The sequence below is a fragment of the Pararge aegeria genome, chromosome 10 (assembly GCF_905163445.1).
Source record: "Pararge aegeria chromosome 10, ilParAegt1.1, whole genome shotgun sequence".
NCBI lineage: Eukaryota > Metazoa > Arthropoda > Insecta > Lepidoptera > Nymphalidae > Pararge > Pararge aegeria.
The window spans coordinates 6,962,330-6,976,040 of record NC_053189.1 but is presented as its reverse complement, the minus strand read 5'-3'; the positions used below and the strand labels follow the sequence as shown (position 1 = coordinate 6,976,040).

Below are 13,711 nucleotides of genomic sequence, written 5' to 3'. Positions count from 1 at the left end.
AACACCCCTATTTTTGAATCGGCAGTACGAAATAAAGTTACTAGCAGAATTTGCACCCAAAGTATTTACACACAAAAGAAGTTACGTTAAATTTACAAGTAAAACAGACTGATAAGACAACAATATATTTTATTGCTGGAGTATACGGTAAAGACTTTTTTTTTAATACAATTTTTTCCTTTGTTATGTTTTATAAAAATTTCATATTCTTGATAGCTGAGTCTGAGATGATGAAAATAGGCAAATATTATCTCATGAATATTATCTGGTGTCTATTTCCAGGATAGATGTGTGTGCTTAATTGCATTAGGATATGTTTTGCAGTTAAGACAAACATAAGTAACAAACAAACCAGTAAAGAAACTAGCAAACAGACATACATTACGGATAACAGTTGGTATTTTATTAATATCAATGTAGCTATGATACCTAATACGATGGCAACCCTTGGCAATAGAAGTTGCCCACTTTTACAATAAACATATAAATCTCCTTCGACCGTTTGGGCTTTCAATGGCAGAGAAACGTCCGTAAAATATGTTACCCTATATTATCTTGTCTGTTGATTTAGATTCGTCTTTCTAATGATAAAATATTATCTAGTATTCAAACCGTACCTCATTGGTCTTGTAGTTAATGTTGGACTAAGGATTACGAGATTCTGGGTTATAACTTCCGGGTCAGGCTATAAATATTATCATTAGTTGTGGGGTTTTTTTGTTAATAAAATCTCAATACAAGCTTTAAGGTTTTTGCAAAGGTGACACAAAGCGGCTGCCAACTTACGCTGAAGGACAGCATCGGCTACTTCAAATACTCGTCACGTTATGTACAGCCGCAGTGTCTTTTGGTGCAATCTAAACTCTTTAGAAACCACAAAGTAATACCGATGACTAATACTTATTATTTTTATTTTGCGTATGCTTGCGTGCGTATTTTCATATGAAACATCATTATTATAATAAAATTAAACATGTGAGGTTCTCGATGATAAAACTTTGTTAATAAATGATAACCTGTGGTTGTACCTACTTCTATTGAGCGAGCTGGGTTTTAGGCACAAAACATTTTGTCGATACCCCCTGACCGTACCAACATGCCTTTGTCACCACGCCCGCCAGTAACAGAACGTATATTTGTGATTAGATAGTAATACCAATCATTCCCAATTTAGTTGTCGAAGTTTCTTTGAGAACCCCAGAAAATATACTGAGCCACAAAATAAATCCATACTTGTATTTTTAATGTCAGATGTCTATATGTTCATTACTTTGTCTATATCGATATTTTAGCTTCCCTCATGAAAATTTTCAATATATATATAATGTACAGAAAACATCCAGTAAGTATAGTTTCAAAATAATTCAACCACTATGGGCCTTCCAATGTAATTGTAACCTAGGACTTGAAAAAAAAGTCGATTATAAAATATCTACACAGAACAATCCCATCTATTTAGACGGAAGAATACACACAGAGACCTATTGTCTCGACAAAAAGCGAGGCCAGATACTATACAACCATTCTTTTCTATTTACTACGGACCTATAAAAACTACCTTTACGTTTTTGTTATTGCGCTCGTTGTCACCTTCAAAGTAAAAGGTATCAAGTTCAGTTCTCCTATACGTCACTGTTTTGGTTATCTAATACCACAAAAAAGTGTATTATATTGCTGAGGTTATTTAAAATTTTTTTTTTCAGTTTTATGTTTATTAGTTGGCATGTTCCATTAATTCTGCATTTCACTATAACATATATAAAGAAACCTGTACCTTTATAGGTGAAACTTAATGCAAGCACTTCTACGAGTCTAACCTATGGGAAAGTTGACAGGGTTATAATTATTGCGCTCAGATAAAGAAGACGGCTGGCTGCCGTCACGGCGACGGCTGAAGACAAAGCTCACACAAGGAAGAAGGAAAATAACATAAATATCTGAAGAGATATAAGATTTTATTAGGTTTAGGTTATTAAAGTATTTAAAAAAAAAACAACTGTCACAATATGTGTACGAGCTTGGAGATAGGAAATTGACATCGTCCACTGCCTTTTCCGGGAATCACGTTAAATCACGTGCAGTTCTGGTTAGTTTTACCAATATGTGATAATTTTTTTAAACAAATTGACAAAGGTGTATTCGAGCATTAAACTGTAAAATATCACTGAATTAACCCAAAATCTTATCATTGTAAAGTCAACATCTCCTGTTGTTGTTGTCTGTTATTTCTAAAGCTCTAGGAACTTCTCCTGAGTTGGTTATAAAAAGTGCATAAGTAAAAGTAAGTAAGTCCAAACCAAGAAAAGGGTTAGAGAAAAAAGTAACAGTTACAGTTGAGATACGGTGAGTGTGCACGTTTCGAACCAGTATTAAATATTATACATGTTCTAAACATAGGCACTAAGTTCAATTATCTGTGTTTTTTGCAATCCAATACTCTTAGCAATAATTATTATTATTTAGCAAACCTTATATTACGTACCGTGATAGAGCACGGCCAATCTTTACCCTTTTATCCGCCGCAGTATTTGTTCAGGACAAATCCGTTCCTTTTTCTTTGCATACTAGAGGTTTGAATTATATTTGTGTTAATATAAATTCCTAAACAAATAGAGACGAGAGGGGAAAAGGATTTTGTTTGTGTGAGCCATTTTTGTTTTAGAAATTTGTCATGCACATTTGACAAACTTGCTGTTTGGATTTTAGCATATTTTTTACGACCGATAATACTATTACTTTTTTTACTACAACGGGTTCCTTGGGGTACACTTTGGATTGCGACACATTTTTCGTTCTATTTTTTGTGTATGTATTTATGTCAATATTTCAATTTACATCACAGATAATTTATAGAGTTCTCTTACAACATATTGTGTTAGCATATTATGGTTATGAAACTTTGGTCTTAGATTTAAAAACTTCAATTCTATAAACTTTTGAAACTGACAGCGTATAACAAATACTATATTTTTTACAGCAAAGTAGGTAATATGTTGCAAAATATGTTGCGAAAAAATGTATGTTTAAATCACTACCCTAACAGTTTAATTGGCAATAAGTAAAAGCAGTTTATATATGTTTTAATACTTTAAACAATATTAAAGTTATAATTACATAAGGCTAGGTTTAGATGATAGTGTGATATCGCGCGGCACACAAATTGTGTAACGTAAAACTCACGTAAAAGAATCGTAGAAAACCACCGCTGATTACGAATGGCTGCCGTAAATAATGTCAACCATATTTTTTGGTATTTATATAATACTATATATTAATCCACATATATACTTAAACGTTGTAAAAGGCTAGCCTAGGAGATACCTAAGGGGCGCTGAAAAGACATTCTATAACTTTACTGTTCGTGGTGGTCAATACAATAGGTACACGAGCTCAGTGGCGTGCAAATAGTGTATGCACGCTGCGGTCAAGATGTAATAAAATGGAAATAATCTCTGGTATGAGTTACAAAAAACTTTAAAGCTTTAGAGCTCGTCCGGAGAAGTACTATCGGCATGGTTATTTCTGCTGTTAAGCAGCATCATTGCAATGCTGTGTTATATGCTGTGTATGCCGGACTGAAGGGCGTGTAATTATTAGGCACATGACACCGTCGTCTCAAATTGATAGACACGGGCGGCATGTTGCAAAACGTTTTCCTTGCATGCCCTGTGAAGTGTTGCTCTGTTTATAGGCGATGGTTTTCCACTTACCACCAGGTGTGCCATCAGCTTGGTCCGTCCATTAATACTATAATAAAAAGGCATTGCGTGAGTTACAAAAATCATACCCCTAAGTTTTAATAACTCGTACTGGAGATTTTCTATCTTTTATTGCGTCAGGCGTCTTAGTGCATACAACTAACGCCACTGCACTACATTGCTCCACGTAACCACCTTAATACGTTCCATTTCATGCTTGTTTCACAACGTTGGTGCTGGTCTATCAGGAGACGCAGTAAGAGCTTCGAACTGAAAATAAAACATAACATTTCATCATGATTTCTATCACTCGCGGTTGCGGTTAATAGCCGCTGGAAACAGTCAGTACTGATTCGTTCTAGCGGACAATTTGACGATGTAAAACAAGCTTTAGCTTGCTTAGCTTTCAGAGTGGGGGAAATTTTTCAGAAAAGTAACCTTACTTTGCGATTTAAAAAAAAGTGGAATAAGCGGATGAAGCTGTGGGTTTCCTATAAAAAAAATGTGCCCTAAGCTTCATCATCATCATATCAACCCATTACCGGCCACTTGTGCCCTGGCACTGGTATCCTTCTGCAATGAGAAAGGTGCAGGGCGTAGTCCACCAAGCTGGTCAAGTGCGGTTTTGTGGTCTTCAAACGCCTTTGAGAACATTATGGAGCACTTACAAGCTTGCGGGTTTCCCCATGAAGTTTTCGTTCATTGTTAAAGAAAGTGCGCACATAATATTGAAAAATTAGAGGCGAGTTCCGGCGTTCGATATTGAAGGCGCAATCCTAACTACTAGGCTATCAAGACTTACAGCATTAAAACTTCCTACTTCCAGCTTTGTAAAATTTACATAGTTAAATTGATAAATAGTTGCAAAATCCAAAAGAGCACGCCTCATAATCTCATTCATTACAAAAAAATTGAGATTATTTGTAAATAATAATTAAACTACATCTAATTATACCGTGAAAAGTAATAGGTTTCTAATCCTCAAAATACTGAAGCCTATAAAAAAAACAACTCGATAAGTGAAGTATTTCGCTCGTTATCGTGACCACAAGATACGAGTACTGCACATACAGACCCACGGACGTCCAAGGCAGAACTTTTTTAAACAATTTTTTAATTAGTTTAATTATAAAAAGATATTTAATAATATCATGAGTGTTACAAATAGTGTTTTATCTCAACATTTGTCTATTTATATTCACTTATAAAAGCAATAAAGAATAACAAAAGTAACATTCTAAGTTGGAGAATCAATCTGTGTCAAAGAGTGTGCGAAAACTGACAGTAATACCCACCTGAACGCTTCGCTTATGAGGCGTGCAAAACGAAAAAAGAGATCAGCAATGAAGAATTATTTCTAAAATTTTGGCTCCCGCTTACCGCTTTGGAAAACCTATTAAGTTGGTCCCCGAGGGCATCGAAGGCGGGCTGTAGTTGTTTCACGTTGACCTGGTCCACTGCCAGAGCCAGTGACTGGTCGAGGCATTCTCGGAATTGATTTATGTTCCGTTTCACCGGTTCCAGTATATTGGGAGGCGATGCTTGAGTAACGTCTTGTGTGACAAATCCGTAAACCTAAAGAGACATAGATATAATTTTATTTATTAAAGTCTAGAACAAAATTACTTATTATCTACAGAAAAACACTGAAAAACGTTCGTGTTCACCATAAAAACATTTTTCCAGTTGTGGGAATCGAACGCACAGTCTTAGACTATGAAATCAGGGTCACTACCCACTACGCCACTCGATCGTCAAAGTATACATTAAATTTTAAGTGTTAATTATTAACTAATAATAATCTATCCCAAGATCGCACTCCGGAAGGAAAGGGCTATCGGCGGTTTAATACTCATATCCACAACATTAAAACTAAACATACTATAAAATAATAATCATAGTATAAAAACTAATTTTTCAAGTGACTTACATGGCCAAAGAGTAGAAGACTAAATAAAATTATATTTTTCCACTCCATGCTAGTGTCCTTTCAACATAAAGATTTAATGACAATGTAAGCGTTCTCTTGTGATTTTTTCCTTATGTACCTTGTAAGATTAATTTACTTTGTACTTTATACTGTGTAAATAACAAGAGACCACACATTAATGAAGATACATCCTGTTTTCATAATTCATCAAATCTAAACATGTACCAAGGATAGAATTGTACTTATATACTTTTGCTTTTGCCCTCGATTATAAGAGCTAACTCGAAATAACCTTGTTATGATTTCTGCTATGAATATAAATATTTTGCTTCTATTCTGTCCCTTTAGGGTACAATTTTTCTTTAATTCCCTCTTAGCGGAAACCTAAGTATTTTTATATTTATTTGATATAAATATTTTATTTTATGTTTTTATTTGTGTATATTTTGTTTATGTATTCGTATGTAGTTATTTGAATGCAGGTTTATAATAATTTTACACCACCTATTTGTTCTCGCTCTTGTTGTCTCCTAATCCTAAGGTTGCCTGGCAGAGATCGCTTTTAAGCGGTAAGGCCGCCTTTTGTATTCTACTCTAGTTTTTTGTTTTCCTCTCTATTCGTCCTTTATTTTCCTAACTGTGTAGTGATGTACAAGTAAAGAGTTTAAATAAATAAATAAATAAGTAATATTAGCTAACCTTATGCGCAAATTCAGCCCCAGTGGTTTCAGCTGTTGAAAGATCCGTCAGTCATTCAATTAATCAAACACTAGATTACGATAAAACGGAAAAGCTTTTAAGAATTACCAGATAAAATTTAACCGTATCAATATTTAAACCTATCCTTACACACGCACGCAAAACACACACATGCACAGACACACACAAACACACACTCACAAACACCCATACACATACACCCACACCTATACACACCCAATTCGCCACACTTATTAAATAACCTATATATTATATCTCAATAAACTTAACTCAAATAAAAAAAAAAAAAAAAAATTAATTGATTCAATAAATATAATAGTTTGCAATTTTTTTCAATTATATTATTTGAAATTGTAACACTTAGTTATAAATTATTATGTGCAATAACGGATACCTTCTATCAGGAAGAGATCCAAAAGCTATACCACAAAATTGCAAGATTTTAGCTTAGTTTTTGGTTCAACCATTTTAAATTAATTTATTATATTTTGCATCATTTGAAAAAGAAACTGTAACTTAGATAAATTATGTTAAATTGGTATTTGTAATGTTTTCACCACTATGAATAAATAAATTTATAAATTTAATTTAATTTATAAATAAATTTAAATTTAATCAGTCAGCGACCATTTCCTTTATTTTTATAAAGGTGCAGAAATGGCTATCTAATATTTATGTCATCCCTACATAAGGTGCGGTCCCTACCCATTTGTGTAGCATTGTTAAAGGTAGGACCTTTATATAAATAAATAAATCATACTACAACGCTACACACATCGCCATCTAGCCCCAAAGTAAGCGTAGCTTGTGTTATGGGTACTTAGATAGCTGATGAATATTTTTATGAATATAATACACAAAAATACTTATACATATACTACAATACACACATCGCAATATAGTCCTGAAGTAAGCGTTAGCTTGTGTTATTGGTACTAAGATGACTGATGAATAATATACATAAATACTAATAATATACATATAAACACCCAGACACTGAAAAACATTGATGTTTATCACACAAACATTTTTCCAGTTGTGGAAATTCAACCCACGGCCTTGGACTCAGAAATCAGAGTCGCTACCCAATGCTCCAATCGGCCAACAATTTCCTATAATTTAGATTAAAAAAAATTATCGCTAGCCGTGATAACCTCTATTCATCGTTATAACTATTTTTTTTAACTTTTTATTATTTTCATTTATAAGCTTATGTTTAATGAAACGGTATTTAACAATATCTTTTTTGTTCTACGTCATTTAATGACAACTAAGCGTTAAACTAGCGTTAAACTAAGTTGTGGGAATTGAACCCACGGCATTGGACGCAGAAAGCAGGGTCGCTGCCGATTGTGCCAACCGGCTGTCAAAATGGTAGCTACGTTATACGATTTTTGGTATCCACATCCCTACTAATATTATAAATGTGAAAGTAACTTTGTTTGTTACGCTTTCACGTGAAAACTACTAAACCGATCATCATGAAACTTTGTACACATATTTCTGAAGATATTAGAATTAATATAGAATGCTTTTCATCCCGAAATTAAGCTCAGTTATTTTGGGAGAGGGGTAGAAGGTGTTTGACGATTTTACACCATAACCCCGTCAAATGATAACCGATTTAAATAATGCTTTTGTACTTTAGAGGTTATAATGTCTGTTTAATTTTGCCCAAAATTGGTGTAGATCTGATGAATGCGATTGGAGATAGAGGACACAACTCCTCAGCGGACGGCAGCAAACCCGTCATTTAAGGCTTAGCTATCCTAAATATCGAATATATCGAATATATAAATCGAATGCCACATGTCTTTCGAAAAACAAAAACAGACGCAGACGAAGTCGCGGGCAACATCTAGTGATCTTATAAATACTCATTTGCTATGTCGAATTTTATAGGTTTATGCGCGTGGCATTTCGTGTGGCAAAGGCATATAAAAATACCGTTTGTCACCACCCCTCCTCTATCCGAGGGTGTCGTACGCTTCCTCTGTACTAATACTACCATCTACTGTGATCGCCAACCCGTCGTCCGCCCAGCATGGTGATTATGGGCGAACCCACTCGTTGGGAGAAGCCTTTAGTCCAGCTATGTTACAGGCTATTGATTGATGATGCGTGGCAAAAGTAAAAATGGCGGACAAGTACAATTTTATAAATTTAAAATTCATATAAAAATTTTCGGAACCGACAGGATTTGAACCTGGCAATCCCGGCCTGAGCGCTTTATACAATTAAGCCACGGGTCTCCTACCGTCGATGCTGAAATTAGTATATGGCTTTCACTTCAGTCTTATAGCGACTGTAGCGTCATCTAGTAGGAAACGTTGCAGTTTCGATCTACTTTTTCAAAGAGACACGTTTGAAACAAGAGATGACACATTGCTTTATAATTTTTATTAGTGTTTTCAAACACCTTTTTCAGATCATTATGACACGGATATTAATAAAATGTTTCTGAACTAAGGCAGGTTTGTAGAGATTAAAGTAATTATAGTTATATTTTAATATTGCATCTATGTAGTATTTTCTTTTTCTGATTAAAGACAATCCCGCATACCGGTAGTTCGGGTTCGTATAAATCGAAAATAAACGAAGATACGACTGGGTATTTGTTCGACTTCAGGGATAGTTGCTTTTCGAGTGTTTAGATTCTTGTAGAGCGCTTTGTGGAAATAGTTCAAATATCGGTCTTTGGTGAACTTTGTACAGGAATTGTGATTGGTCTTTCTCTTCTACGGTGTTCAAAATAATTACAAATTGTGATGTCCCCTCACAGGGAGGGGTGAATTTATTTTATAACAAGAAGTTATGGCTGCCGTGGATAGAGCTTTGGTGTTAAGTAGGAGCAATAACTAGCACATGAGCCTGTCATTTCTCCAGCAACCACGCCCTTTAAATTTCAAATTCAAATTTAAAATTTCTTTATTCATCAAACAAACCGGGGATAAATATTTATTTGAAAGTTTCTGATTTTCTAAGTAATTTATATTCCTTTTTTTTCTATTTGCAGTTTTTTTAAACCTTTGTAGTTTAAATTTACCAAATCAAAATTCAATTTAACGTGAGTGAAGCTTAGGGCAAAAGCTAGTTCTTTATAAAATGACTAACTGTATGATATAGATAGGATGGTAACTAGGATGAAAGCTATGCTGCTTCGCGGCAGAAATAAGCATAGGGTTGGTTCTTCCCGGACAAGCTCCGTCATAAAACTACTACTATTAATTTTGGACAATTATGTATTTAAAATAGCGAATTTATCATTTATCTTCCGAATAACTTGTGACTTTCAGAGGTCATTCACCACTCACTATTCCAACGCATTAACATAAATTTGATTACAACAATTTAATTTTTTTTTCATAAATAAATATAGGTACTACGACAATACACACATCGCAATCTAGCCCTAAAGTAAGCGTTAGCTTGTGTTATGAGTACTAAGATGACTGATGAATAATGTACCTAAATATATATATCTGGGTGATTATATGAATATTATATATATAACTATATATAATAACACAGAAAATCATTATCACACAAACATTTTCCAGTTGTAGGAATCGAACCCACGGCCTTGGACTCATAAAGCAGGGGTCTCTACCCACTGCGCCAATCGGCCGTCAAATACAACGGCCAACAATTTCTTATAATTTGGATTTAAAAAAAATTATCGCTAGTCGCGATAACCTCTATTCAAAGTAATAACTTTTTTTTAACTTATTATTATATTCATTTATGAGCTTATGCTTAATGAAACTGTATCTAATAATATATTCTTTGTTCTACGTCATTTAATGACAACTAAGCGAGAAATAAAAAGTTATTAAAAAAAAATGTATTTATGTTAATAGAGAATACTGAAACACTTTATTTTTGCTTAGTTTCATAATAAAACAAACTTTTCATAGTATTGGTATATTTTTTTTCATTTAATGAAGGAGAGGTTAAGCAATCTGAAAAAGTATAAATAAAATAAAAAGAGATATAATAATAGATAAAAACTATTTATGAATATATCTGCATTGTTTCTTAATTCAGGCAGCTGTTAAATAATAAATAAAAATTAAAGTAAAATCTTAGACATGCGTATCCGTAAATTGGGAAAGCGGACTGTCGAAATTGTGTACAGTATCAATTAAGAATTTGACTGAATCTTTTTGGCTGCTTTATCTGGGGTGGAATCGGCATCAGGTTTTGGTAGAGGCTTGTCATTGGCATTTTCCTTAGTATTAGCTGTGTCAGGATTTGTCGCAGACTTATCTTCAGATTTCTGATCTGATTTATTGTCTGTCGAAGTTGTTGAAGGTGATGCAGTTTCATCTGGGACCAGCTCAATCACCATGTCGTTAATACAGTCGTCCTCATCTGCGGATTTTGGTTGACCGAGTAACGAATCAAACTGCAACGATATGAAAAAAACTTTAACGTCGCCTATTGCTGGAGCTTGGAACCACCACTCTGCTCTGAAGCGCACTGGCACGCTAATAAATTGCTAGGTTATGAACTGGGACTTTAAGGTAACGATTATGACTGAGACTGGATCTATCTGTCGAAGAAAACATGGTCGGCGATGCTCAGGGAACCAAATGTAATAGATCTTCATTGAGATAACACAGTACATTTTACACACACACAAATATTCCACTGCATAGCCACGCGATCCCGTGCTATCTTTATTCGGTGCCCTAGAGTCACAAACTATTCAACAGCCCCAGTATAACTTCTCTTCAAAATTAGGGTATTAAGTACATTATTTTTCAGAGACTTGTGCGTTAAAAAAAGGAAAGGAAAAGGAAAACTCGGTTAGTCCAGGTCTCGGTTGTTGAGATCCGATATTATGTATAATGCTTTAAGTTGGTCTATCTTTTGATCCATTTTACCCATTTTACTAATTAACAATGTGATGGAAAACTTAGATCATTCAATAAATTGTTGATGATTCGATGAAGAAGTTGCGAATAGTTATTAAGTAAAAGGACTTACAAAGAAGTTAAGGTACGGTAGTATTGCTTTTAGTTGGTCGTCTATCTGCTGATCTATATTCTCCAGTTCACTCATCACCGGCGTGAGGTGATAATTTGTGGATTGTGTCGAGTTGTTCACAACCAAATGAAGTTGGCTGGTCGATGTTGACTCGCTGTGAGTAGCGTCGAGCGGTAAGCATTGTGCCTGAAGAAAGAACTAATAGATAAATAATATATAATACCACTATACACACATTACCATCTAGCCCCAAAGTAAGCGTATCTTATGTTATGGGTACTAAAATAGCCGATAAATATTTTAATAAATAAAATAAACATAAATACTTATAGTATACAGATAAACACCCATACACTGAAAAACACCCATGTTCATCAAACTAAAACTTTCCAGCTGTGGGAATCGAACCCACGGCTTTGGACTCAGAAAGAAAGTTCACTGCGCTAATCGGCTGTCAAATTGAAATTATATAACAGTCTTTGTTGGGAAACTATCGTCGTTGTTCCTTGTAGATAAGCAGTCGATGAGCTTTAATAAATTCCTCCTTTAACGAAACAACTTTCTGGGTTTTATTTTACTAGTGGTTGAAATTCTAATTAAATAAAACGATACTTGACGACAGCAATTCTGCTGAGCGACCGCATTGCTGCTGAAAGCAATGCTGCATCGCGGCAGAAATAGGCATAGCTTTGGTTCCTCCCCGGACGAGCTCTGTCGCAAAACTCTCTACTACTATTATGAACACAAAATTTACCAAAATTGGTCAATTATGTGTTGATAATAGTTAATTTATCATTAATCTGCCGAATAACTTATGTCTTTAAGAGCTCATTGAACACTTACTATTCTGACGCATTAACACAAATTTCTTATAAATTAGATAAAAAAATTACTCGCTAGTCTCGATAACCTCTACTCAAAATGATAGGTATTTTTTTAACTTATTATTATTTTCATTTATTATCTTATGTTTAATGAAACGGTATGTACTAATATCTTTTGTGCTTTATAAAAACTATTTTGCCTTTGCTTATATACACCCGGCTAAGATCGATGTGGGCTTCATCTTAGACCGGGGCGCGCTTGGCACCCTCGTAGCTGACGTCCTAAGTTTACGAATGTCGTTATCGCCATCACTAATCATTACTATCATTACTGCTATGAACACATTTTGTATGTAATCAACGCATCGAAAGTGCCATCTATGTGCCTATTTGAATAAATAATTATTTGACTTGACTTTATAGACTTTTGGCGATAGCGTTTCATTAATTTATTGATCTGATAGGAAAAAAATTACCCAAATTGGCAACTGAATGGGAATACCGAATTATTGCCATTCCCATACTTCGATGTGCGAAGTTTTTTGGTCCAACTCACGGATCTTCATTTTGGGTTTCTGATGACTATTACTAGCTTAATAGGGTAATTACTATTCTATTTTTTCAAAACATTACGGCTCGATCATGCTTAATCGGTTTAAGAGGTTAACTGGGAGTCTCTTCGTATAAAAACCTGTAGCCTGTCAATAGCAGGATAAATGTAGACCCTGATTAAAAGCCGGGAACCGGACGGAGAAATTAATCAATACTTGTTTACTCAAAGGCCGTACTACGAAATAAAATCTGAGCGTTAATTTATTTTGCGTGATATAATATAATAAATGTTAATTGGACGATTAACATCTTCTGTACAATTTTCAAAAGAATTTTTAATTTTTTAAACAAAATAGAATCTCATGTTATCAAGAGACAAAAGGTCGAAAGTAAATCCCAGAAAACAAAATATGTAATAACAATTAAAATGCTTACGCAACAGAAAATGGCGCCCAAAGCCAAAATGTAATGTTTGTACATTTCGTCTAAACAAATGTAACTTGCACAAATAACGAAATACTAAACCTGGTTGCCGGTGTACCTGTTTAAATACATGACTTTTTTATCTGTTTATTTAATACGAAAATTGTCACGTCCATAGAAGATTATCATTTCCAATGGACGCAAATGCGCTTATTCTAGTAAACCATTACAGTTTCGAGTGATAACATAATTGTGTGTGTCGTATGAAGGTCAAAACAAATGGTTTTCATTAGATATCAGCTTACTCAGAAATGTTTGGTTTATCTTTATAAATAAAATTGCGATGTGCGTGTGTCTGTTATTATTCTGGTCTTGCACGTTTTAAATGTTTTCTTCTGCACTCTTTTTATTAGAATCTTAGGTAGGTATAGTTGCAGCAGTTAGGTTGTCGGGATTCAGAATTTACGAATTTTTTGCTAGCGAGGTCTGTGGCAGGATCCGCTGTTGTACCTACATATAAAAAAAAATATTTTCAATCAATGTGTTTTACTATTGTTGATTTTATAATAAAT

At 34.2% G+C, this 13,711-nt stretch overlaps 3 protein-coding genes across 3 annotated transcripts in view; 1 reads left to right on the top strand and 2 right to left on the bottom strand.

The window, feature by feature from the left end:
• LOC120626678 (suppressor of lurcher protein 1-like) overlaps positions 1-13,711 on the top strand; it is a 377,806-nt gene that overhangs the window by 201,081 nt on the left and 163,014 nt on the right. The gene's annotated exons all lie outside the window — the stretch shown is intronic.
• LOC120626683 lies at positions 3,210-5,735 on the bottom strand. The gene is made up of 3 exons (XM_039894299.1): positions 5,629-5,735; positions 5,079-5,273; positions 3,210-3,968 (listed from the first exon to the last, which is right to left on the bottom strand). Exons 1-3 carry the CDS (start codon positions 5,674-5,676, stop codon positions 3,921-3,923), a joined length of 291 nt encoding a protein of 96 aa, XP_039750233.1. The 5' UTR covers positions 5,677-5,735; the 3' UTR covers positions 3,210-3,920.
• On the bottom strand, positions 10,343-13,254 carry LOC120626682. Its single transcript, XM_039894298.1, has 3 exons — positions 13,152-13,254; positions 11,341-11,526; positions 10,343-10,756 (listed from the first exon to the last, which is right to left on the bottom strand). The coding sequence occupies exons 1-3, from the start codon at positions 13,194-13,196 to the stop codon at positions 10,493-10,495; spliced, it is 495 nt and encodes a 164-aa protein (XP_039750232.1). The 5' UTR covers positions 13,197-13,254; the 3' UTR covers positions 10,343-10,492.

What these genes read in the sequence shown, in the direction of transcription:
- LOC120626682 (XM_039894298.1), bottom strand. Translation starts at nt 13,196, where the DNA reads ATGTACAAACATTACATTTTGGCTTTGGGCGCCATTTTCTGTTGC. An exon ending in TGGGCGCCATTTTCTGTTGC is followed by an intron (nt 11,527 to 13,151) that starts GTAAGCATTTTA and finishes TTCTTTCTTCAG; the next exon opens with GCACAATGCTTACCGCTCGA. An exon ending in TACCGTACCTTAACTTCTTT is followed by an intron (nt 10,757 to 11,340) that starts GTAAGTCCTTTT and finishes ATATCGTTGCAG; the next exon opens with TTTGATTCGTTACTCGGTCA.
- LOC120626683 (XM_039894299.1), bottom strand. Translation starts at nt 5,676, where the DNA reads ATGGAGTGGAAAAATATAATTTTATTTAGTCTTCTACTCTTTGGCCAT. An exon ending in GTCTTCTACTCTTTGGCCAT is followed by an intron (nt 5,274 to 5,628) that starts GTAAGTCACTTG and finishes ATGTCTCTTTAG; the next exon opens with GTTTACGGATTTGTCACACA. An exon ending in TTAATAGGTTTTCCAAAGCG is followed by an intron (nt 3,969 to 5,078) that starts GTAAGCGGGAGC and finishes TTTTATTTTCAG; the next exon opens with TTCGAAGCTCTTACTGCGTC.